Raw genomic sequence first — 27,060 nt, 5'->3', positions numbered from 1 at the left:
CCTGTAAGTTGATAATCGACCGTTATTTTTAGTAAAATTCATGATTGCTTGTAGATCAGCGGACGTAATCAGACAACTTACGATGTTAGACCGTTGAAAATTCTTGCAATGCGGGTGCATATCCCAGAGACTTTCAAACAAAATTCGGGTAGTTAACAACAAAAGACGATCAGTAACTCCGCATCTGCTCCTTTGGAAACACTGTGACAATTTTATTGTGTTATCTGGGAAAAGTCCTGACACTATAGAAAAAATTATTTTCCAGTTTCTGAGAATGCTTCGTGGTGTACATTTATAGGCCAGTCTTTCGGCCATTGTTGTAAGCGGCCTTCATGAATGAGATGTATTTAACACTGGACTAGTGCTGTGTTCTGGAGATGTGGGAATATAACAGTACGTCACCATAATGACGTGCACACTTTTCGTTGACCTCATACAGTTAGAATACATACACTATGTGATCAAATGTATCCGGACACTGGACTGAAACTGACTAACAATTTCGTGGCGCCCACCATCGGTAATGCTGAAATTCAGTATGGTGTTGTTCCACACACAGGCTTGAGGACAGCTTCCACTCTCGCAGGCATACGTTGAATCAAATACTGGAAGGTTTCTTGGGGAATGGTAGCCCATTCTTCACGCAGTGCTGCACTGAGCACAGGTATCGACGTCGGTCGGTTAGGCGTGGCACGAAATCGGCGTTCCAAAACATCCCAAAGGTGTTCTATATGATTCAAGTCAGGACTCTGTGCAGCCCAGTCTATTACAGGGATGGTATTGTCGTGTAACCACTCCGCCACAGGCCGTGCCTTATGAAGAGGTGCTCGAAAGTGCTGAAAAATGCAATCGCCGTCCCCGAACAGCTCTTCAACAGTGGGAGCACAGAAGATGCTTAAAACCTCAGTGTAGGCCTGTGCTGTGACAGTTCCACGGAAAACAACATGGAGTGCAAAGCCCCTCCGTGAAAAACACGACCACATCATAACACCATCGCCTCCGAATTTTACTGTTGGCACTACACACGCTCACAGATGACGTTCACCGGGCATTCGCCATACCCACACCGTGCCATCTGACCGCCACATTGTGTACCGTAATTGGCCACTCTACACAACGTTTTTCCACTGTTCAATCGTCCAGTGCTTACACTCCTTACACCAAGCGAGGCGTCGTTTGGCATTTACCAGCGTGATGTGTGGTTTATGAACAGCCGCTCAACCATGGAATCCAAATTTTCTCACCTCCCGCCTAACTGTCATTGGAACCTCCCGCCTAACTGCACTGGAACCTGATGCAGTTTGTAATTCCTGTGTGATAGTCTGGATAGATGTCTGCCTATTACACATTACGAACCTCTTCAACTGTCGGCGGCCTCTGTCACTCAACAGACGAGGTCGGCCTATACGCTTTTGTGCTGTGAGTATCCCCTCACGTTTCCGCTTCACTATCACACAGGAATCAGTGGACCTAGGGATGTTTAGGAGTGTGAAAATGTCGCATACAGGCGTATGACACTAGTTATACCCAATCACCTGGCCACGTTCGAAGTCCAGGCGTTCCGCGGGGCACCCCAATTTGCTCTCTCGGGATGTCTAATGACTACTGAGGTCGTTAATATTGAGTACCTGGCAGTAGGTAGTAGCACAATGCACCTAATATGAAAAACGTTTGCTTTTGGGGGTGTCCGGATACTTTCGATATATAGTGTACGTCTTACAAAGAATGGATGTTCTTACTTCAAAAGGTTCAAATGCCTCTAAGTACTATGTAACATCTCACTCTTAGCACTACTTAAACCTAACTAACCTATGGACATCACAGACATCCATGCACGAGGCAGGATTCGAACCTGCGACCGTAGCAGCAGCGCGGTTCCGGACCGAAGTGCCTAGAACCGCTCGGCCTCTGCGGCCGGCTGTACATACTTATGTGTATATGTTTGTAGGTATGTTCCACATCTCCACCTAAACCACAGGACCGGTTTCAACCAAACTTCGTACACGCATCATTTAATGCCTGAAAAGAATTGCTCTGTGGTAATAAACTCGTGGTGTAGTTCACGATGCTCGAATTAGCATACTGTATTCAATAATTATTTAGGAACTAGGGCACTAATTATCTCAGGTAAAGTTTAAATATAATTTCAATCCTTTCTGAAACTTTTTCTCGCTGACAACCCTCACAAAATGATGAATGGATACACGTTTGTCGCTGTTTATGCAGTATAGATGCATCACAAAGCATAATGTTTAAATTTATTGCTTTTTCAATACTAACTATTTATGACATTGTTTAGACAGCATTCGTATATATCATTTATTATATATACAAAAAATATCATAGAGATTGAACTGCGTGAAAATGAAACTGCAGGGCGAAATTAGCTGGAGAAACAAATGAAATATGTGTAACAATGTGTGTGTTATGTGTTACGTATGTCTGAAACACATGTGACATGTGCGCATTCTGACGAAGTGTGGGTAAAAATATCCTCCTTAACCCCTGTATCGATTTCAACGAAACTTGGTACAATTATTACTGACTACCTGGAAAGAAATACAATGATGCTGAGGGTGTGAAGGGGAGGGTGATAACGTGGAGAGAAGAAGGGGAGCAATACGTGGACAGACGGAGACGGGGAAGGAAGTCATGCACACAGATATGGTGGAGGATGAGATTGACAGAGTTAGGGTGACCACGAACTGACAGAGAAGGGGATTAGGAGTAGAAGGACAGAGAGAAAAGGAGAGTAGGAGGTAGAGAAGACAAAATAGGCAGAGAGAGGAGCGAGGGAAGGAGATGGACAAATAGAACTGGAATAATTTGTACCCGGGCAACGCCCGGTATCAGCTAGTCAGAAGATAAAAAACTACAGTTAATAAAAGAGGTCAGACCACGCATTTTCGATCTCACTATCGCGTCAAAATAGAGTTCAATGACGTTCGTAATAAATTGGATTTAGCAGCACGATGAAGTTGCACTATCCAAGATCTGAAGGCAAGCCATCGCCTTGGTGAAGGACACTTGCTAATGCTCTATTAAAGCCCATGACGGCAGAGACACGTATCCAGAACTCTTTTTATTTTTTTCGTGGCAACAGCCGTGGAAGCGACGTAGTTTCTGTAATGCTGTTATGTGCACAGTATGACGAAGGGTTGTCGACAGCGCTGGCAGGGCACTTTTGCCGAAGGAAACTTCTTTCGGCCTCTAATGTGTGATGCACCGTCGTATGAAAGGGCAAACCTCTGCTTTGTGGCGAGGAGGAGGGTGTGAAGCCAGTGTGTGGCGGTCCGAGGGTGAGGCGCGGTGGCGGAACCGTCGCGTGACCGCGTCCACGTCCGCGCCTCCCCCAGACGGATGGTGTGCGGCGAGGACGGCCGAGAGCGGCCGGCCGAGGGAGGATGAAAAAGGCGAGGCGCTTTTCGGCGAACGCAATCGAACAGAGTGACGATAATCGATCAGGCGGCGCTCTCCGTCGCGGTGTTTGTCGCCCTGACGGCGGTACAAAGTACTTCGGTCACGCCGCGCTGCACTCTGCCGCCGAGGCGTTATCCCTGCAACGTCGTGGGCGTGTCGCGATCTCATCGCACACACGGAAGCACCGCCGACAACTCGATTGACTCCAGGCAGAGTAATGAGCTTTCCTCCCTCTTCGATCCCACGGGGGGGGGGGGGTGATCAACAGAATAGGAAATTACATTGTATGGAAGGCCTAGAGCCTATTCCGGAGGGTGGACTAGTACAAATCTCCGTGTTAAAGAAATTACTGTGTGAGTAATTGTCGAAGAAAACTAAAATGTAGCTTATCGATTCCGGATATTACACCCCGTGACTGTACATGAAATATCAATATAACTAGCTGCTACTACTCCATTAGGAAATATTTTACTTTTTTCCCATTAATTAGTTATCGAGCCATCTCAGGCTTCAGATGTGGCATACCGACGTCATACTCTCATTTTTGTATCATGATGTCAGATACTAAAGGCTGCTTCTTACTGACTTGAAGATATGAAACACATTAATGTATCGCCTTTTATACGATAAGTTACGCCGACAAATTAAGTTCTTCCCTTATTGGTATGGGCAGTTATTGTATTAACATGCAACTAGTAGCTTCCATCGTCATCGCCTTCCATTGCAACTGCCTATCAGCCTAAGAACCACGGGCTACTCTTTATCCGTTATCATTTTCGGATAATCTGAGTGTCAACAGAAACTGGTCAGCACCTATCACGTGCTCTAGAACTGATGTACACTAAAAGGGTCATCCCTGTGCATGCATGTAATCGATTAAAAAATTACCTTCAGAAACCTTAAAGTTAACCTAATAAAATAACACCAAAATTATTCTTTGATAGATTTCTGGCTGTTAATATAATTGTAAGCACAGTTAAAAAATATGGTGAAAGGAAAAGAGGGGACGGGGACGGAGACTGGATGACAAACTGTGCTGAGTGATCAGATGATCTCAGTTCGGCCGAAAGTAACTAAAGAATTTAGTTCTATCACGTTGCTTGCTACTAAATAAAACATAAAGCGATGCATTCGTTTCCCATCTTCTAGTCACAGTGAAGCAAACTCTAGTATCGAGTGGCTTATTAGAACTATATATGCAAATTTTCTTTGCCGCATCTTAAGATGACACTGAAATTACCCGAAAGCTATTGAATGAAAGTAAAGGAATATTTCATTTGTGATCGCTCGCAGTGATCTGCATCTCTAATTCGTAAAATAGTTTGATGTTGAGATGTAACCTACGTAAACCTTACCCCAGGCTTTTTAAATGAAATCATTTCGCCTTAGGCTGTTGAAACACTATTTATGGCGAATGCAGTTTCAAAACGTAGTCATTTTCAAGCATTGAGGGATGTTGTAATAACTCACTCAGTAATATAAAGCTGTGACATACTGTGTAAGAGGAACTGCATGTGGTGTTGTGAATTTATCTGCTCTTTCATATACCATATACATTAGAAAGCTGCTACATGAAATTCGAACTTAGTATTTATATCATTTTATCATTTTATTATTTTACCAGCTGTCTAACGTGTACGATATATGGAACAGGAGATAAATTTACAACACCACATGCAACTGCTCTCACACAGCATGTGACAGCTTTATATTACTAAATGGTTTACAATTTTCCACAATGTTTGAAGTTTACTACGTGTCGAAGCTGCATTCGCAATAAATAGTGTTTTAACAATCTAAAACGCAGTGATTTCATCTAAAAATTTCACGAGGTTTGTGGACCTAGTCATCATCAAACGTATCCTAGGATGTTAGCTCATGTCTATCATAGTTTACTATCCGTGGACAAAACAAATGCCTAGGAAAGGATTAATCATTTGATGTGTCCCACGTTACTGATTTATTAGCGTACTCCGGTATCGTTCTGTGTAAGACAGACGCACATGCCCACTTTTTGTAAATAATGAGATGACTGGCTTACCATTATTACTGTAAGCACCTAATTCCGTTGGCAATACCGACTTAATTCCATCGTTCTATTACACCGGACGTCGATTATCATATCTCCCGTACCTAGTCCTGACAGTGTGCAGCACTTTATCATCAATAACTGCAATACGGCATTCCTCTCGTCATCGTATCGTTGACACTGCCCTACCTCTCCGTGGAATGAAGTGTAGATACAGCGTTTCTATTATGTGAAATTTGTGGGACTTAGCATACTGAAGAGTAAAACAGACTGTGCTGGAGTGCAGTGTGCTAGACAGAAAGAAACGAAAGAACGAGAAAGGGAGAAAAACAGTGTGTGTGTGTGTGTGTGTGTGTGTGTGTGTGTGTGTGTGTGTGTGTGTGTGTGTGTTTGTGGGTACAGGGTGAGTCAGGAGGAAAGGTACATGTCTTGAGAGGTGATAGTATTAGTGATAGTGAATAAAAAGCTTCATATGGACTTATGCCCTACTCCGAATGGTTTCCGAGATAGAACACATTTAATATTCATTGTTATTTATTTTCTGTACTATGAAACATTGTCACTGTTTACAATGTACCACACTAGTATAAAGTAAGTTGAGACGAACAGTTTGATACGAGACACTTGTGGTATATCAAATCGGGAATCTACCTCAAATTGGCCTACAAAAACTACATAAGCTACAGCGCATGCAGGTCCAGCGAGTTTTTCAAGTCTCGCGCTCTCTTCGCACAAACCACTAGTCCTAGAGAAAAAAAAATGAATAGTACCTTTTTTGTACGAAATTTAATATAGGTTAATTTTGTACTGTAAAACGTTATCGCTGGAGGGTGCTGTTTTCGAATTATTCAAGAAAAATGTACAAAAGTAATATTAAATGTGTCCTATCTCGAAAACCATTCAGAATAGGGCATTCGATATTATAAAATTTCGTTGCCATTTACTCCTTACTCCGTTTTACAGTTAAGTGGTTGAAATACGAAGATGTTAAAGTTAACTAATGACGAATTGAAATTGTAAGACAATGATTTAGTTTTGTTTCTACTGCTGTTTTAGTCTCCAGAATTTTTTGATTTTAGACTTAGGTATGTGGTAAAATAATTTCCTCCAGTCAACATCTGTGAATAACTAGAGTTATACATTTTTCTGAAGGAAGGCGATCGCTTTCATAATTCGTGAAGCTCAGTAACATTTTTTTTCCATTTCATACTTTTATTTTATATCCGCTCTCCAATAAGTGTTGAACACCTGTGGTTTAATCTGCATGTTTTAAAAACTGTAAAGCCTTGCATTCCTAGACTTATTCCTGTGGACAGTATTGCTGACGTACTAAATTAGACCAATTCTGCGAAAATGCTGGCACAGTTACAAAAAGGCAAAGGAAAAAAATCAGAATGCGGGACAACTTACAACATTTTTTCGCACTGACAACATATAATTTGACAGAAATTTTATATTACCAAAGGAGAGATTTTGTGCTGCAAATTACACACAAATAACGGTGTTGGTGAAAAAACTACCGTCACTCGTCACGCTCCAACAGACTGTTGTTCACCCAGCCATGGGTTATTTCTCTCGGTACGGTTGTGGTACTGCTCGCGCCGACAGTTTTAATTATGTTCACCAAACATTAAATTTGCAAACTGAAGGTCACGATGAGAAACTGTGAAACTGAATTTACATGTAGCAGAGATTACGCGTTCTGAATGCTAAGAAGCCACATTCAGTCACGAAGAGAAATGTAACTGTGGTGACAGCATCTTTAGTACGAGTAACTCCTTGTAATTGATGTTAAGACCCTACTCACAAGAACAGCTAGCTGCTCTCAGTTCTGTTGGCATTTGACTCTGATTACGAAACAACTGATGGTGGTTTATATTAACGAGCGACATCCGGGTTAGTTTACGACTTACTTAAGAAAGGATTATGAATTGTGACTTGAGCTCCAAAGCCAATAAGGACAAATTAAGGGCTGTGCTGCATCATCGGTCATTATGTTAGTGGACGGCTACTTTTCTTAAAGACTGTAACTAAAAACTGATGTCGCTAGCATATCTCTCTTTTAATTCTTGACTTTTCTTTCTTGTATTCGTACAATTTTTGTAGAAGTTCTGACCCTTTACGACTGTATTACATAGGAAATACTTCGTAATGTTCGGCAAACAACAGGAAGGGTCTCCATTTTAATATCATTAACATGTTGTGCCAAGCATCCACGGAAAGTTCAGTTAGTGAAACTTCCTGGCAGATTAAAACTGTGTGCCCGACCGAGACTCGAACTCGGGACCTTCGCCTTTCGCGGGCAAGTGCTCTACCATCTGAGCTACCGAAGCACGACTCGCGCCCGGTCCTCATAACTTTACTTCTGCCACTATCTCGTCTCCTACCTTCGAAATTTTACAGAAGCTCTCCTGCGAACCTTGCAGAACTAGCACTCCTGAAAGAAAGGTAGCTCAGATGGTAGAGCTCTTGCCTGCGAAAGGCAAAGGTCCCGAGTTCGAGTCTCGGTCGGGTACACAGTTTTAATCTGCCAGGAAGTTTCATATCAGCGCACACTCTACTGCAGAGTGAAAATCTCATTCTGGAAGCATCCCCCAGGCTGTGGCTAAGCCATGTCTCCGCCATATCCTTTCTTTCAGGAGTGCTAGTTCTGCAAGATTCGCAGGAGAGTTTCTGTAAAGTTTGGAAGGTAGGAGACGAGATACTGCCAGAAAAACAGCTGTGAGGACCGGGCGCGAGTCGTGCTTCGGTAGCTCGCGAAAGGCAAGGGTCCCGAGTTCGAGTCTCGGTGGGGCACACAGTTTTAATTTGCCAGGAAGTTTCATACCAGCGCACACTCCGCTGAAGAGTGAAAATCTCATTCCAGTTCAGTTAGTGCTAGACGATTTCTGTTTTTAACTGTTGGCTCATATTCGTCGGCCATAGGAGTACGGCCATGACACCTATGCGAGACTGCTACCACCGGCAAGGCCCCCCAGAATGACTATGCCGGGTGGTAATGTATTTGAAAAAAATTTAAAGTTGTGGTTGCTTGACGGAATTGTGTGATCTGGAATGAAATAATCACTCTTTGTCATCTAGTTTTGGCAGGGATGTTATCTGGCTAACACCTGTTAACATTCATAACTGTGTCCCGTTGTGTCATCTACGTTTAAGCTGCGGTTTTGTTAAATCAGTGTTAAACTGAAATGTTCAATGGTTCAATGTCTAGATTACCGCTACAATCCAGTCTCTAGTGATGCATATTTACTAGTGAGTGTTTTTCTTGTTCTCAGTATTTAATACTGTGCTTTTGGGGATTGCTAAAATCGTGCTATTATTGCGTGTCAGATGTTAACTAGACTTTCTCATGTAGTTTTACTGCCAGATTGAGATTAGTTTATGCGGTATTAATAACTTTTCTGATATTTCTGTTTTGCATATCGCTGAGCAAAATGTTCCTGCATTAAGAAATGGTTGTAGAAGTATATTTGGAACCGTCTCGAATATTGTCGTACTGACAGTTTTTATTCATTGAACTGTGTGGGTGGTACATAACCGTGCAAACTGGGAACCCGCCCGTCGTTTTGATTATGTTGCGTACAGCATGAGTCTGGAGGAAAGCTACATGCTTTGAGGATTGTAGTATTGGTGATTCTGAATGAAGGAAACTTCAAATGAACATACTCACTTTCCTTAGCTGTATCAAACTAAAGCTGTTTGGAAATCACGGGCATTAGTCGCATGTCCTTCCTCCCCGGCATCCACATTCGAATACAACTTCCTCCATGAGATTACTCTTTGTGGAGCTCGATTAAGAACGAAGTTTACAAGTGCAGAGTGGACATAAAGGAGGGACTTTTCGCTCGTATTTTACATCCACGTGCTCACGTAAAGGACCGTAGGAATGAGCTCGTATCAGCAACTCTGCAGATGTCTACAAGAGCTGCAAAATGCATTGCAATTGACGGTGGTCTTCTTGAACATCTTTTGTCAGGAAATGTAAACAATAAAATAAAACGTTAGATCACAAATTTCCATTTACTATCACTTGCATTTGACCTGTTCCCCATTATTTTAATTAGTTTACTTGGAAACCGTTAAGAATAAGACAGTCAATAACGTTTTTGTTCAGAATCACCATTTCTATCACCCCTCACACATGTACCATTCCTTCTGATTCCTCCTCTTGTGTTACGTCAAGGAAAGGGTTTCGATTACATTTTGTGTCACCACTTTAATACCGGGTATTTGAAAGAGCTACCATTTGATCAGTGGCAACTCATTTAACTTTCTAAATTACATGGTTTATTAACAGTCTGTGTTGTCTCGTGTACATACATTTGTTGTGTGTGTTTTAAGAAACCTTGGGTATGTGTTTAGAAGTGCCAGGTACTTGCGTTCCCCGAACAGCGTATGTTGTGTCGAGTCTATACTAGCAGGCGAAGCCGGGATTTGAATTCTGTCTCCCGATGTGTCACTGGGAAGCGAAATGATTGTGTTCTGCTGAAGCAGATGGTCTTTATAAAGGTGTTGTCACATTCTTCCATTGTTTTTCAGTATCACGCAGCACTTGGAGACCTAATAAACTGAATTAATGCCACGAATGACATTCAGTTTCCCATTGCTCGGTCCTTCCACTCCCCAAGCTACCACTGACAGCTGGCCACGTACCACAAGTGTCTTTTCGTATTCATGTTGTGCAAATCTACACGGTTCATATCAGTGTATCTGCTTTCGTTATTTGTTGTACAGCTATGAAGATGGCCATTGATGACATGACTCGATAATTTTCGGATATTTATTACTGACCATGACTCGATATAGGCAGAGAAATAGGAAATGTCGATGGTATAAAATATTTGGTGTTACTGATACGTAGATTCTTATGTATTTCTTCAATAAACCTATTGAAAAATAACTGTTGAAGAAGTCAGACATTTAAACTGTTTCACTATTTTCTGTATCTCTTTCTCTGGATTTTTGATTCTCTGTTAGTAGAGCATAATTGCAGATATGTGTCAAGTATTATTTCATTTTGTTGGTAGGCTGTTTATGTTTTCTGATTGGCAACGTTACGAACGCTCTGTATGAAAATCACTGGCTGTGCTGTGTGCAGTCTGTGGCTAGTTTGCATTGTTGTCTGCCATTGTGTTGGGCAGCTGGATGTGAACAGCGCATAGCGTTGCGCAGTTGGAGGTGAGCCGCCAGCAGTGGTGGATGTGGGGAGAGAGATGGCGGAGTTTTGAAATTTGTAAGACTGGCATGAACTGCTATATATATTATGACTATTAAGGTAAATACATTGTTTGTTCTCTATTAAAATCTTTCATTTGCTAACTATGCCTATTAGTAGTTAGTGCCTTCAGTAGTTAGACTCTTTTTTATTTAGCTGGCAGTAGTGGCGCTCGCTATATTGCAGTAGTTCGAGTAACGAAGATTTTTGTGAGGTAAGTGATTTGTGAAAGGTATAGGTTAATGTCAGTCAGGGCCATTCTTTTGTAGGGATTATTGAAAGTCAGATTGCGTTGCGCTAAAAATATTGTGTGACAGTCTAAGCACAGTCATATATAATTTTTCTAAGGGGACGTTTCAATTTCTAAGCAAACACTCATACATGATTATACAAACAAAAGACCTGCCACTGCATCGCTTATTAGTACGACTGAGGCTGTGGAGCGCAACTTGCCTGCCATAGCGCGGTCCGACGCTTCCAACGTAGCTGGAGCTGGCAGAGAGCGCCGAGTCCGGGATGGCTCCAGACTCCAGTCCCAGGGGAGTGTCGCAGTCACCTGCGGGCAGAGCGGAGGCTACAGTTAGAGACTCACATTCCCTGAGAGGTAAGCATTCTTTACGTTTGGTCAGCTGCTTGCAATGCGAATACGCATGTCATAATCCGCAACTGATACTTTAGTCGTGGGACAGATACAACGTTCATCCACCTGAAATAAAAGCTAATGGTCCAAGGTGGCCATAGATAAATTATACTGTACGACACATCACAAAGTTGGTTTTTTTTCCAGCTCTTTGGTACCAATCTTTATATACAGAGTGATTTTTTCTACCGTGTATAAACTCTAGGAATTGAGGCGATGAGAGAATACGGAAAAATAAAGGTATAATGAACCTATGTCCGGAAATACCGCCACACCTAGAGGTTACTCAGAAAGCATGTAATTCAAAATTTTCATCGAAATTAAACGCATGCATTTAGAAATATTAGTGTTTTTACTATGTGCTTACGGCTGGCAGGAACAGTGTAGTTCAACAATAACGGCAGTCCTCCTACATATTTAGAAATTTTTCATTTTGATAAAGTTTTTCCTAAATTAATGATTTTCACCATATAGTATAATGTAATAACCTGCCTCAACATAGATCTATTAATATATAGCACAGTACATAAATTCGTACGAAAGTGTCGTTTCGGAATATTGTAGAGTCAATACTACAGTTGAAGGGACATATTTATGAGTTCTTTCAGAGCCTGCAACCGACCATGTCACGTACTTCAGAAATACTTGTACCTTTGTTTTGCAGTCCCAGATGATATTTTTCACTGTCGGGGAATGACCCACGAATGATACAAAATTGTGAATCCACGGCAGAGAGGCAAATAGGACGCTATGACTGATTTAGTTGGTCAGATAGACCGTGAATACTCATCTGAAAAAAAGTGTTTAATTCATTTCTCGTCATCATCAGCTAAAATCGTTTTGTTTAATTCATTTCTCGTCATCATAAGCTAAAATCGTTGTGATAAAGAAGTCCGTAATTACTTCCTGATGTGCTCTTATCACAAACTATCATCAGCGGCTTTTCCAACTCAACTTACACAGCAGGGGAGCTGAGCGCCAGGGTGTCTCAAAAGGGCTGGTCAGTATTCAAAGACATGGCAGGAACGCTCATCTGGAGCAAAACACTTAGTCTGGATGTGGTTCCGATGTGGAAGGCATTTAATACGCAATTGTTTTTGGGCTAGTGGCACTCAAGTATGTGTCTTACTCGCCCAGCGTCTTGGGCGTTTTATTTTAGCCCATCCTACCTCGTTGCTTCCAACGTCCTTGCTCGGGATGTCTTTCTGCCATTAAACTAGCCCGTTGGTCACACAGTTGCCCATGATGTGTTTCGTGTGAAGTAGTGCGAAGGATTGAGATTTTAACTGAGAGAAACAAGGGTTAATTGTGTTCGTACACTAGCTGGCTATAACGCCACACACGTAGACTAATGAAGAATATGCAGGAATGGTTGCGACTTCTGCGATGGCACTGATCCTGCTGCAGTTGACGAATACCGTCGGCGATTTACCGATCGTAGATTGTTTACCAGAGTTTTCTGCCCATAGCGTGAAAAGGTATTCTTCCATATTCCAATTTTTATGCTGAACATGTAGTTCAATAATCTGCGCCTGAACAGTAACACATTGTTGAAATGGTACAGCATAGTCCTGCAACGAGTACACAGCGATTTTCTGCACGTATCATTATCCCACGAACCAGTATATGGCGAACATTTACATGCGAAAATAGTTTTTCATGAGATACTTCGTAAAACGCATGTTGTAATGTTTATTAACTATTGTACAACTCTATAGTAGACAATGTATTGAGTGATACAGAACACTGCAAATTAAATGCGGTCTGTTTCGGTAGCCATATCCCTCAATATTGACCAGTCTTTTTGGTGCACCCTCTCTAGGTCTTCGGTGTCAAGCTGCAAAATATCCGCATCCACCAAATAGAAGCAGCTTTTCCTCAAACATTTGGGCTTTCAAAACATCTTCACCTCTCCGACCAGGTTATTATAAATGTTTGACGGTTTTATTTATCATTCGATACGTAATAGCATTTTAAATACAGTATTTTGAACATTTCACATTTACAAGACGTTCATTTGGTGTATTGGTAGGATTTTTTCCGGTCTGTAGTTAATGATTACTCTACTGTAAGAGATTCAGGAAATGAGTTCAATCTTTTATCGATCTTGCTTGTTCTTTTCATTCTGTTTGTAAGATAAGTGTCCTAAAGGTTTGGCCTTACACTTTCGTTGCATCTAGTACGTATGATCGAGCAACAGACATGATTTTACATGCTTTAAAAATATAACTGCACAGTAGTTATTGGTAAACCCATTCAGTAAACTTATTCCTCTTTTTTTATTTTAACCAATGTTTCCCAAAACATACATCGTACTGTAACAATATATGCACATATCTCCAGTGTGCAGATAGTACGGTTTCAGTGTTGCAAGCGTCACTTACCATTCGTTAAATATAAAAGATCTTTGATCCTTTGTCTAGCAATTCAGCATGATTCTTCCATCTCACGTTTTCCGCTAGCATTATTACTAGAAATCTTGTGTAAGACGTCTATTCATGACTTCGTCTCCTAATTCCAAGTCTTATGTTGCTTCATTATTTTTTTCTTGTATCTCTGAAGCTCCTCCACACCATTACGTTCTGATTTACCATCATACTATCATCTCCAAACTACCTTCGTCCCGTTGTGCGGGGAAAGCTGAACAGAAGACGTGAAATGTCTGCCAGTAAGCGTAGTCGTTTTGAACATACTATGTCATATTTTATGCTTACTTGTTCAAAGAAATATATTTCTTTTACATGTCTGTGGATAAACATAAGATGTATAGGTTTCACACGAACCAATATTTAGAGGCTTAACACTACACATATGTAGGTTTCATGCAATTACTTAATGTAAAAAGCACGGCAAATTACAGTCGTGAACTTTAAAAAGCCAGGAGAGCTACTTGGACGAATGAAGTGTGACTGCAGCATACTTATCCTTGAACGTGAACTTCCTGCGTGTCTCTTCCGACACCTGTGCTCTGCTACCTCTTACAGCTACATGCAGATTCCGAAGGCTGTTTCTGTTAACGAAAGACTTTGACGTTAGTTATTAAACCGGTGATCAAACAAAACCAGTGGTAGAGAAATTTTCCGCTACAGATTGTATGTCCCTTCTACAGGCAACGTTTTCTCTTTCATTGTAAATTCTTGCTGTATAATTAAAAATTCACATTAATTTATGTGTTGCGTAGTATAGCTAATAACATTATATTATTCCGTGGGCGTAGGTGGTTAACAGGCCCCCAACAAAACTCCAACTCTTAAATACAAAATATTGCATGGAAAGAGGAATCGCGTCCCATTGAAACTGGTTTTGAGATTTTTGTCAATAGTGTATTTGACACGCAGAGAAGTGCAGCACGAAAGAATCGTTTCATTTAGGTCCGCACGATACAGTATTTTCGCCTCAGGAAGTAAGCGTCGCGCCAGGTAAGTCGCGGCTTAGCTGGGCTTGGTGTGCGCTGGCGTGAGCTCTCGCGCAGTTCCCCAACCACAGGCCTCTTCCCCTCATACCTCACGCCCCCCCCCCCTCCTCCCCCCACCCTCCGGCCACCCACCTCATCCCACCCTGCTTTGCCTTTCACTCCTGATGCTCCACCTGATGGCCGGGTTTTCAATTTGCGATGCCATCAGATAATGGATATTGGAACATTCCTACGGGCCCTTTCTCCCTGACACCTAATAAATAATCTCCCATCAAGAGATTCCTTCACTGTCTAAAATAAAAACTGGTGTGAATGTTTAGTGTTATCGCGAAAAGCAATTACATTTCTAAAAATAAACTAATTATAGGAATAAAAAATGAGCGATGCAAATTCACCAACAGTAGCCTTTTATTGAGTTCCTCTGAGTGTGATTGACAAATTGAGTTGTCTCGGAATTTGAAAGCACTGCGCTTTTGCGTGATTAATTACCATATTTCAACGGATGAGAATTCCTTTATAATGTATTTCCAGTGTAATAAACGAAATTAATGGCAGATGCGCTAAATACCTTGCAGCAGTTCCGTCTGAACGAGAACAGTCCTGAAAATATTTCCTCTAAAGCGCAGCAGCAGCTTGAAACAGTTTCTCACTCACTTCACGGAAGTTAAAACTAATTCCAGCGGACATATAGGTCGATAGTCGGGCACTGAGTTTTTTCAGTGATCTGATCTCTATAAACTTCTGTGCAAAATTTAAGACTAAAGTATCATTCCCATGAAGGGTTATTGCCATGTAACACAGCTCGGTGAAACTTGGATCGTAATTAGAAAGAACTGCTACAGTTTAGCACAGAAATGGAGTGAAATAATCTGACATGACACTTTTATTCAATGACAATAATCGTAGTGGTGTCATCGCTATTTTTGGTGATCGCATGGACACTGCAAATGGCTGGACATATTTCAAATAGGGTGTGTGGTCACCACGACAGTAGTACAGCGTGCTCCCATTCTGGCCACGACTTTGGTAAGAAGTTCTTGTGACAGGGCGTTCTATTTCTCCATCAGCGTGGACGACAACTTCTAGAAGTTCGTAGATGCATGTAGACGTCTTGCAGTACGTCTCCAAGCGCCATCCCACACGGAGCTCGATGAGATTTAAGGCAGGGAACGAACAAGTCAGTCCATTCGCCCGAGTATCCTCTCATTCCAAGAGTTCCTACACCTACGCAGTTCTATGCGGTGTCGTATTGTTATCCATAAAAGTGGTGTCACGGCCGAATTCGCTCCTGAAAAGACACACATGGGAGCACAGTGTCGCAGTAACGTTAACTGATGACTTTAAAGTGTTAAGAGATTTGGAGGTCATTGTTGTTGTTGTGGTCTTCAGTCCTGAGATTGGTTTGATGCAGCTCTCCATGCTACTCTATTCCGTGAAAGCTTCTTCATCTCCCAGTACCTACTGCAGCCTACACCCTTCTGAATCTGCTTAGTGTATTCATCTCTTGGTCTCCCTCTACGATTTTTACCCTCCACACTCCCCTCCAATACTAAATTGGTGATCCCTCGATGTCTCACAACATGTCCTACCAACCGATCCCTTCTTCTAGTCAAGTTGTGCCACAAGCTCCTCTTCTCCCCAATTCTACTCAATACCTCTTCATTAGTTATGTGATCTACCCATCTAATCTTCAGCATTCTTCTGTAGCACCACATTTCGAAAGCTTCTATTCTCTTCTTGTCTCCAACCGAACGAGGTGGCGCAGTGGTTAGCACACTGGACTCGCATTCGGGAGGACGACGGTTCAATCCCGTCTCCAGCCATCCTGATTTAGGTTTTCCGTGATTTCCCTAAATCGTTTCAGGCAAATGCCGGGATGGTTCCTTTGAAAGGGCACGGCCGATTTCCTTCCCAATCCTTCCCTAACCCGAGCTTGCGCTCCGTCTATAATGACTTCGTTGTCGACGGACGTTAAACACTAACCACCACCACCACCACATCTTCTTGTCTAAACGATTTATCGTCCACGTTTCACTTCCGTACATGGCTACACTCCATACAAATACTTTCAGAAACGACTTCCTGACATTTAAATCTATATTCGATGTTAACAAATTTTTCTTCTTCAGAAACGCTTTCCTTGCCATTGCCAGTCTACATTTTATATCCCCTCTACTTCGACCATCATCTGTTATTTTGCTCCCCAAATAGCAAAACCCCTTTACTACTTGAAGTGTCTCATTTCCTAATCTAATTCCCTCTGCATCACCCGACTTAATTCATTGTGCGCATTCAATATTAAGCCTCCCTACACCATAAGACCTGGACCACCGAAACGATGGTATCCGACAATGTCCTTGCGCGCATTAGGTGTTCCCACCTCTCGTCGTATGATGGTACGTCCAGCAATATACTTGTGTTGTGAGTAACATTAGGTTTGGACTAAACTGGATCAATAGGTATCTTTAACCCTTTGTCACATCCACGAACACTATTTGATCAAAAGTATCCGGACACCCCCAAACACACGTTTTTCATATTAAGTGCATTGTGCTGCCACGTACTGCCAGGTACTCCCCATCAGTGACCTCAGCAGTCATTAGACATCGTGAGAGAGCAGAACGTGGCGCTCCGCGGAACTCACGGACTTTGAACGTGGTCAGGTGATCGGGTATAACTTGTGTCATACTTCTGTACGCGAGATTTCCACACTGATAGACGTCCCTAGGTCCACTGTTACCGACGTGGTAGTGAAGTCGAAACGTGAATGCACACGTACAGCACAAAAGCGTTCAGGGCGAACTCGTCTGATGTCTGACGGACACCGCCGACACTTGAGGAGGGTCGTAATGTGTAATAGGCAGACATCTATCCAGACCATCATACAGGAATTCCAAACTGCATCAGGATCCACTGCAACTGCTATGACGTTTAGACGGGACGTGAGAAAACTTGGATTTCATGGTCGAGCGGCTGTTCGTAAGCCACAAATCACGCCGGTAAATGACAAACGGCGCCTCGCTTGGTGTAAAGAGCGTAAACATTGGACTACTGAACAGTGGAAAAACGTTGTGTGGAGTGAAGAGTCACGGTACACGATGTGGCGATCCGATGGCAGGCTGTGGGTATGGCGAATGCCCGGTGAGAGTCATCTGTCTGCGTGTGTAGTGCCAACAGTAAAATTCTGAGGCGGTGGTGTTACGGTGTGGTCGTGTTTTTCATGGAGGGGGCTTGCACCCATTGATGTTTTGCATGGCACTATCAAAGCTCAGGCCTATATTGATGTTTTAAGCACCTTCTTGGCCCCCACTGTTGAAGAGCAATTCAGGGATGGCGGTTACATGTCTCAACACGGTCGAGCACCTGTTCATAATGCACGGCCTGAGGCGGATTGGTTACACGACAATAACATCCATCTAATGGACTGGCCTGCACAGGGTCCTGTGAATCCTATCGAACACTCTTGGGATATATCGGAACCCCGACTTCCTGCCAGGCCTCACCGACCAACATCGATACCTCTCCTCAGTGCAGCACTCCGTGAAGAATGGGCTGCCAGTCCCCTGGAAACCTTCTAGCACCTGACTGAAGGTATGCATGCGAGAGTGGAAGCTGTCATCAAGGCCAAGTGTGGGCCAACGTCATACTGAATTCTAGCATTACCGATGGACGACGCCAAGAACTTTTAAGTCATTTTCAGCCAGGGGTCCGGTTACTTCTGACCACATAGAGTGTAACTAAAGTAATCTAAACTTAGCTTTACGCTGCATACTTGTATGTATTAAGCTCCATAATTGGCGCATAGTGTTCGTTGCGTCATACTACGCCAGAAAGCAAAACCACTTGGTGCCCCGATTCTCCCATTCCATACTCAAATAAACATGTGTGGAAATGGTAAGTATTGAATACGTTGAGCCATACACTACCTGTACATCAAACATTATGAATATACCTGTTTTATTAAGCCAAATAACTCTTTCATGGACGATTAGGTTTCGCTGTTCAGTGTTGATAAGTGACAAGGTAAACATTTTAGCCAATGCCTCATCTTTAGGGAATAATGCGAGAAAAGAGGAAGTGAAAATACATCCGGTTGTCTAGCAAGGATGAGAGCATCCATTGACACCGTTTATATCACATGTTTGCCCTGACACGAATATTTTTTCTTTGTGTCCCTTGGGTGACATTCAGACAACCATCATGGGTTTCAATAAACAGCCATCTGACTCATAATTTTTACTGGTCGTCAAGACATTGGAGCAGAATTCTAGAGGAAGAAGGATCAAATCCCCTCCTGATTCTCAGATTTAGGTTTTGCTCGGTTACTTATGATGAATGCTAGAACAATTTCTTTGAAACTGGTAAGGGTGAATTCCTGTCCGGTGACAGTGCATCCGAGTGTTTGCCTGTGTCAAATGATCTTGTGAAACCTTGATTTTACTGTCTTGCTTCTACGTAGCAGTTCTGAGTTTGGTATGCTTAGAGATCACGTAAATTAACATTTGGAACTTTGATTGTTAAGTTACATAATATTTACTCGTGAACTGTCATACGCGACATAATACGAACACCACGGAGAAAGAAAACAAGTTTTATTCAGAGTTATTAGACTTTCGAAAACTTTTCGTTTGGTAACGCATCGAAGTCACAGACACTGAAGTAGTAGCTGGTGTATTCTTAGAGTGTGAAGTACGATAAGTACTGTTCATGTTATGCGTTAATGGTTTAGTGGACAGTACCTGCTACAATCTCAGGCTTTGTACAGATGTAGTTATGTAAGTGGAAACTCCGTCTTGCAAAAATTATAGTAATATTCAACCAGATCACGAAAATATCTACTTCTTGGATATTCAGTGACTTTTTGAAGATAATAGATTGACCGAATCTAAACTGCTGAGGTCATCGGTAAGTAGACTATATAAACGAACTTATGCTAAGAGCAACACACACACCCTGTCCGAGGGAGGACTCGAACCTCCGGCGGGATGGGCCGCATTATCAGTGACATGGCGCCTCAAAACGCGCGGCCACTCCGCGCGGCTGTGTTCAAACTTCTTCGGAGGAAGTTGAGAAATGTACATTGCTATGAGTCAGATTTCTGCATATACTGTAGCATGATCTGTTTAATAATCCAATATACATATACAAATAATGAATCGTATCAAATAACCATCATTGCGTGAAAACTGCAAGCAATAACAACTGATAATGATTGCAATTTTGGCACGTTGAGGGAATCTTGCAACTACAGCAACTGCATGGGTCGTAGATGTTTATCGTGAAAGCCAGAGTCTCATGCAGGTCAACGCAGGGGAGAGCAGTTTGCTGACCGAGTTTAGCAAGACTGACCGCTTTTAGCTGGTTGTTGAAAGGGAAGGGGCTCTCAGGGAACTGCAAGGGTCACAAAGATGTATCTGCTGGAAGTCAGTCTCCTGCAGGAAAACGCAGGGAAGAGCGGTCAGCCGACTAAGTGCAGCAGAAGCAACTAGCGAGGGCAGACAGCCCGTTGTACACCTTCATTTTGTGCGAAGCAAAAAAATAAAAATACCTTTTAGCAAAGATACGCATCAGAAGGACGGGAGAAGACACGAGGCTACAGTTATGTGACCAGCTGTTAGGCCTGGAGGAGGCCACTTGGTATGTTCCTTCCAAATTCAGTAACTCGATCTGGCATTGGCTCGTAGTAATTGTTTTGTTAGCAGGGGAGATTTCTCACACTTGTTTATATGGACGCCTTCTCGTTGTCAGTAACCAGAAATCCGTTTTGTAGTGGAGGGTATTTTCTGCCTTCTTCCCCACACTAAGAGAGAAATATACTTCTTTAATTAAGCACAGAACAATCCATAATAGTAGGGATTTTGTTAGCATTTCTAGTCAAATGTCATTGATAAAAATTCATTAAATCTCTTGCAACTGGCCAGTGAGATTCTGATGCTGGCAGAACCAGCTAAGTTTTGCAGAGGATAGCAAGAACACTCTCGCTCCAGGGGCACCACAAGACACCCCCTTGCAGGGCTCCAGGCAATTCACTCAGTTTCAGAGCTGCAGTTTGAGATCAACTTAGACCAGAACTCAGATGCCGGAGCTCAACTTTGAATTCTCAGCCACTGCTGCAGCCATCTTCTGCTCTTACACATCATTAAAATTATAGGTTTGTGCCGAGACGACATGAGTGCGAAGTAATTTATCTTGCATCGGGGTTTCGTTTTTCTGATCTAATTTTGACAAACAGCTAGCTGCATTCACCATCATGCACTTAACTGAGAGTGTGATGCTTTTTCGTGCCTTTCTGTGACCTTTCACTAACTTATTAACTTTTTGTGCACTCATTGGCCATATTCATGACACAGTTTCTTATGGTTTCTGCCATGCATCTGCCCATCTGCACCAAGACGTCATACTTTCTACAGTCTCATATTCCCTTAATAATTGATTGCATTGCTAACTCTGCGGATAAAACATTTTTGATGTGTTTTAGCAAGAAACAGATTGTTAGATCGACCCATTGCGTCCTTACATAGTTTGATGGCTATCATTATCAATATGTCCGTGTGAGGTGGGGACCCATACTTTCATGCTAGCGCAGATAATAATAGATAACGTGTTATCTGGTGCACGACCTTGTTTTCATTTCATTCGCATGATCAAAAAAAAAAAAAAAAATAAGAGGTTCAAATGACTCGGAGCACTATGGGACTTAACATATGACGTCATCAGTCCCTAGAACTTAGAACTACTTAAACCTGACTAACCTAAGGACATCACACACATCCATGCCCGAGGCAGGATTCGAACCTGCGACCGTAGAAGTCGCGCGGTTCCGGACTAAAGCGCCTAGAACCGCTCGGCCACAACGGGTGCGTGATCTTATGGGTAGTTTTCTATAACTGTAGGTCGCCGGGGATAGAATACGTAGCATCCCAGGTACATGCTACATGCTCAACCGACGCCTCATAACATCCACTATCAAAAGAAGATAGTTGGTTGAAAGAAAGAAAAAAGACGACATGGTGACAGCTTCGGACGATCTTAGGTGCGAACGTTGTGTATTGGCTCAGGACGTTCACGTCGGAAGGCTTGGTGTCAATATGGTTTTCGCCGGAAGGCGTGGTGTCAATATGGTTTTCGCCTTCACTGTCCGCCGCTTCCCGGAAGCGCGCCCTTTGCCTGAGCTTCACCGTGACCTCATCAGGCGCAGCACATTAATCATCGCCGCCGATACAGCCGAGCGAGCGTTCCGTTGTTCCAGGAATATGTTTTTCATTCTCGTGTGACGGCCGGTCGCACTTAAAGTGGATAGATTCTCTGTCAGAAATGCTCGCGATACATCTCCCGAATCTGGATCTCATCTACATTTACACTTCCATACATGCTGCGCAAGCCACTGCAAAATGCGTGGCGGACAGCGCACGGTATCAGTAATCTCGATATTATTTTGTAACGTGCCTTGGTGTCTCTTAGCTTATTCTCGCGATTCCCTAACCGAGGTATCATGTGGTGGATACATATTGGCCACAGGAGCCTCCGAATAAAGAAACTCTGGATTTAACAAAAGCCTCTTCTTCCTTTGAAGGGTCCCCATTTAAGTTATCCGAGGATTTTTATTACACTTCAGTACAGGCTGTACGGACTCGTTACGATCGCAGCAGAGCATCTCTAAATTCATTCAATGTCTGTTGCCATGCCTACCTGACAAGGACTCCAAATAGCAAAACCGTATAATATTGCAGGTCACATTAATATTTTCAATGCAGTTTCCCTTACAGACGCATTGCATTATCTCAGAATCCTTCCAACAAATCTGTTTTCCACTAGCCTTCGATTACATTGACATTATGCGGTCGTCCCATTTCATAGCGCTTCTTAGTGTTACCCCTCAATACTTGTATGATCTGACGAAGTCAAGAGGTTCACCACTAATTTTATGATCAGAAGTCAGCGGGTTCTTTTTCCTTGTTGGAAGCATTTCCTTACATGTATCAACACATTACGATACTAAAGCTTCCGAGACTCGAACTCGGGACCTTTGCCTTTCGCGGGCCAGTGCTCTACCAATTGAGCCACCCAAGCACGACTCACGCCCCCTCCCCACAGCTTTACTTCTAGCTGTACCTCGTCTTCTACCTTCCAAACTTTACAGAAGCTCACTTGCGAGATGATACTTATCATTAATGTCACGAAGTAGATAGTTTTTCCAAGTCTGTTTTCTTTTGTTTTGCAGTTGTTGTGTTTTTGCAATTCCTTTCAATCGCCAAACGAGACACTTGCCTATACACAACAGTATTTCCAGAAAACAATCATACAGTGCTGCTCTCTCTGTCTGATAAATCTTTTATGTGTAATGAGGACATTAAATTTAGTAATACCCTTCGTTATACTACACCTGAGCCTGATGTTTCTTTGGAACATTCAGCGTCCCATATCTATTGTGAGCACGACATCATGTATTAATAAAGCAATCCGTGTTTTATGAGAATGATTTTTTTTGAAACCGTACTGGTTCTTTGAGCAAAGATATTTGTTCGTGATAAACAGGAATTTAAGTATATATTTGCTGTTTCTCGTGAAATATAGGCCGATGCAGAATATCTGTAGTGGCTTTAACAGAGTACTGGAAAAGCAAAAAATAATACTGACAGTCGATTCAAGTTATGAACATGCTTACTGACGTACTTTCGTTTTCATATTGCGTTATAGCATTCTTAGAGATATTATGAACCGGGCGCGGTCCTTAAATCGGATTAGTGACTGTCTCATCTCCCTGAATATTAGAACTTCTTGACAGGCGCCGGCCGGAGTGGTCGAGCGGTTCTAGGCGCTACAGTCTGGAACCGCGTGACCGCTACGGTCGCAGGTTCGAATCCCGCCTCGGGCATGGATGTGTGTGATGTCCTTAGGTTAGTTAGGTTTAAGAAGTTCTAAGTGCTAGGGGACTGATGACCTCAGAAGCTAAGTCCCATAGTGCATACATGATTCCAGGCATACATATACGAGACACCTTTTTAGCTTCTATACCTATTGCACCGTAACAGCAGCCGATATGCAGGTGGAAACTTTGTGTGAATAAGAAAATATGGAAGAAAAGTTGAACTTAATAACATCGAGAAGTGACAATGTGCATTGCTGCTTCGGATATGCCTAATCCCACGAAACTAAAAGTAGGCAAACAATTCAGAGTTAACAAAATAGTGAGACGGGATTTACAAAACGTACCTCTCTTAAACCAGGTGCATTCAAAGAAGAGAATTCACTGGTACAAAGAATACAATTTCTGTCTGTTGTATAAACGCCGCTAAATAAAATTGCTAAGAATATTACCACCTTCAACTGTATTGGAAATCAATTGTTGTTGTTGTGGTCTTCAGTTCAAAGACAGTTTTTCTGTAGCTCTCCGTGCTACTCTATACTGCGCAAGCCTCTTCATCTCCTAGTAACTACTGCAACCTACATCCTTCTGAACCTGCTTAGCGTATTCATGTCTTGGTCTCCCTCTAGGATTTTTACCCTCCACGCTTCCTTCCAATAGTAAATTCATGATCCCTTGATGCCTCAGAATGTGTCCTACCAACCGATCCCTTCTTCTATTCAAGGTGTGCCACAAATTTCTCTTCTCTCCAATTTTATTCAGTACCTCCTCGTTAGTTATGTGATCTACCAATCTAATCTTCAGCATTATTCTGTAGCGCCACATTTCAAGATCTTCTGTTCTCTTCTTGTCTAAACTATTTATCGTCCATGTTTCACCTGGCTACACTCGATACAAATAATTTCAGAAAAGAGTTCCTGACACTTAAATCTATACTCGATGTTAGCGAATTTCTCTTCTTCAGATACATTTTTCTTGCCATAGCCAGTGTACACTTTATGTTCCCTCTACTTCGACCATCATCAGTTCTTTTGCTTCCCAAATAGCAAAACTCATCTGCTACTTGAAGTGTCTCAATTTCCTATTCTAATTCCCTCAGAATAACCTGATTTAATTCGACCACATTCCACTATCCCCGTTTACCTTTTGTTGATGTTCATCTTATATCCTCCTTTCAAGACACTATCCATTCCGTTGAATTACTATTCCAGGTCCTTTGCTGTCTCTGCTAAAATTCAGTGTCATCGGCAAACCTCAAAGCTTTTATTTCTTCTCCATGGATTTTAATTGTTAATCAAATTTTTATTTTGTTTCCTTTACTGCTTGCTCAATGTACAGACTGAATAACATCGGGGATAGGGTAGAACCGTTTCTGACTTCCTTCTTCTACATCTACATCTACAGGACTACTCTGCAATTCACATTTAAGTGCTTGGCAGAGGGTTCGTCGAACCACAATCATACTATCTCTCTACCATTCCACTCCCGAACAGTGCGCGGGAAAAACGAACACCTAAACCTTTCTGTTCGAGCTCTGATGTCTCTTATTTTATTTTGACGATCATTCCTACCTATGTAGGTTGGGCTCAACAAAATATTTTCGCATTCGGAAGAGAAAGTTGGTGACTGAAATTTCGTAAATAGATCTCGCCGCGACGAAAAACGTATTTGCTTTAATGACTTCCATCCCAATTCGCGTATCATATCTGCCACACTCTCTCCCCTACTACGTGATAATACAAAACGAGCTGTCCTTTTTTGCACCCTTTCGATGTCCTCCGCCAATCCCACCTGGTAAGGATCCCACACCGCGCAGCAATATTCTATCAGAGGACGAACGAGTGTAGTGTAAGCTGTCTCTTTAGTGGACTTGTTGCATATTCTAAGTGTCCTGCCAATGAAACGCAACCTTTGGCTCGCCTTCCACACAATATTATCTATGTGGTCTTTCTAACTGAAGTTGTTCGTAATTTTAACACCCAGGTACTTAGTTGAATTGACAGCCTTGAGAATTGTACTATTTATCGAGTAATCGAATTCCAACGGATTTCTTTTGGAACTCATGTGGATCACCACACTTTTCGTTATTTAGCGTCCACTGCCACCTGCCACACCATACAGCAATCTTTTCTAAATCGCTTTGCAACTGATGCTGGTCTTCGAATGACCTTACTAGACGGTAAATTACAGCATCCTCTGCGAACAACTGCTCAGATTGTCACCCAGGTCATTTATATAGATCAGGAACAGCAGAGGTCCCAGGACGCTTCCCTGGGGAACACCTGATATCACTTCAGTTTTACTCGATGATTTGCCGTCTATTACTACGAACTGCGACCTTCCTGACAGGAAATCACGAATCCAGTCGCACAACTGAGACGATACCCCATAGGCCCGCAGCTTGATTAGAAGTCGCTTGTGAGGAACGGTGTCAAAAGCTTTCTGGAAATCTAGAAATACGGAATCAACTTGAGAGCCCCTCTCGATAGCGGCCATTACTTCGTGCGAATAAAGAGCTAGCTGCGTTGCACAAGAACGATGTTTTCTGAAACCATGCTGATTACGTATCAATAGATCGTTCCAAATGGTTCAAATGGCTCTGAGCACTATGGGACTCAACTGCTGAGGTCATTAGTCCCCTAGAACTTAGAACTAGTTAAACCTAAATAACCTAAGGACATCACAAACATCCATGCCCGAGGCAGGATTCGAACCTGCGACCGCAGCGGTCTTGCGGTTCCAGACTGCAGCGCCTTTAACCGCACGGCCACTTCGGCCGGCTAATAGATCGTATGTATGAATACAGTATATGCTCCAAAACCATACTGCAAACCGACGTCAATGATATAGGTCTGTAGTTCGATGGATTACTCCTACTACCCTTCTTAAACACTGCGGCGACCTGCGCAACTTTCCAATCTGTAGGTACAGATCTATCGGTGAGCGAGCGGTTGTATATGAGTGCTAAATAGGGAGCTATTGTATCAGCGTAATCTGAAAGGAACCTAATCGGTATGCAATCTGGACCTGAAGACTTGGCTGTATCAAGCGATTTGAGTTGCTTCGCAACCCCTAAGGTATCTACTTCTAAGAAACTCATGCTAGCAGCTGTTCGTGTTTCAAATTCTGGAATATTCCATTCGTCTTCCCTGGTGAAGAAATTTCGGAAAACTGCGTTCAATACCTCCGCTTTAGCGGCACAGTCGTCGGTAACAGTGCCATCGGCGCGGTATTGACTGTGTCTTGCCGCTTGTGTACTTTATATACGACCACAATTTCTTCGGATTTTCTACCAAATTTCGAGACAATGTTTCGTTGTGGAACCTACTAAAGGCATCTCGCATTGAAGTCCGTGCCAAATTTCGCGTGTCTGTAAATTTTAGCCAATCTTCGAGATTTCGCGTTCTTCTGAACTTCGCATGCTTTTTCCGTTGCCTCTCCAACAGCGTTCGGACCTCTTTTGTGTACCACGGGG

The 27,060-nt window shown here is 42.5% G+C and overlaps 1 protein-coding gene across 1 annotated transcript in view; it reads right to left on the bottom strand.

The window, feature by feature from the left end:
• The window catches only part of LOC124776806 (discoidin domain-containing receptor tyrosine kinase B-like), a 458,663-nt gene that overhangs the window by 317,418 nt on the left and 114,185 nt on the right, over nt 1–27,060 (bottom strand). Inside the window, exon 2 of the mRNA XM_047251959.1 lies at nt 11,118–11,220. Coding sequence (XP_047107915.1) covers nt 11,118–11,220 — 103 coding nt within the window. The remainder of the gene's footprint in view (nt 1–11,117; nt 11,221–27,060) is intronic.

The sequence above is a fragment of the Schistocerca piceifrons genome, chromosome 1 (assembly GCF_021461385.2).
Source record: "Schistocerca piceifrons isolate TAMUIC-IGC-003096 chromosome 1, iqSchPice1.1, whole genome shotgun sequence".
Lineage (NCBI taxonomy): Eukaryota > Metazoa > Arthropoda > Insecta > Orthoptera > Acrididae > Schistocerca > Schistocerca piceifrons.
Note: the sequence above shows the minus strand (reverse complement) of the source record. Positions and strands in the feature narration are given on the sequence as shown.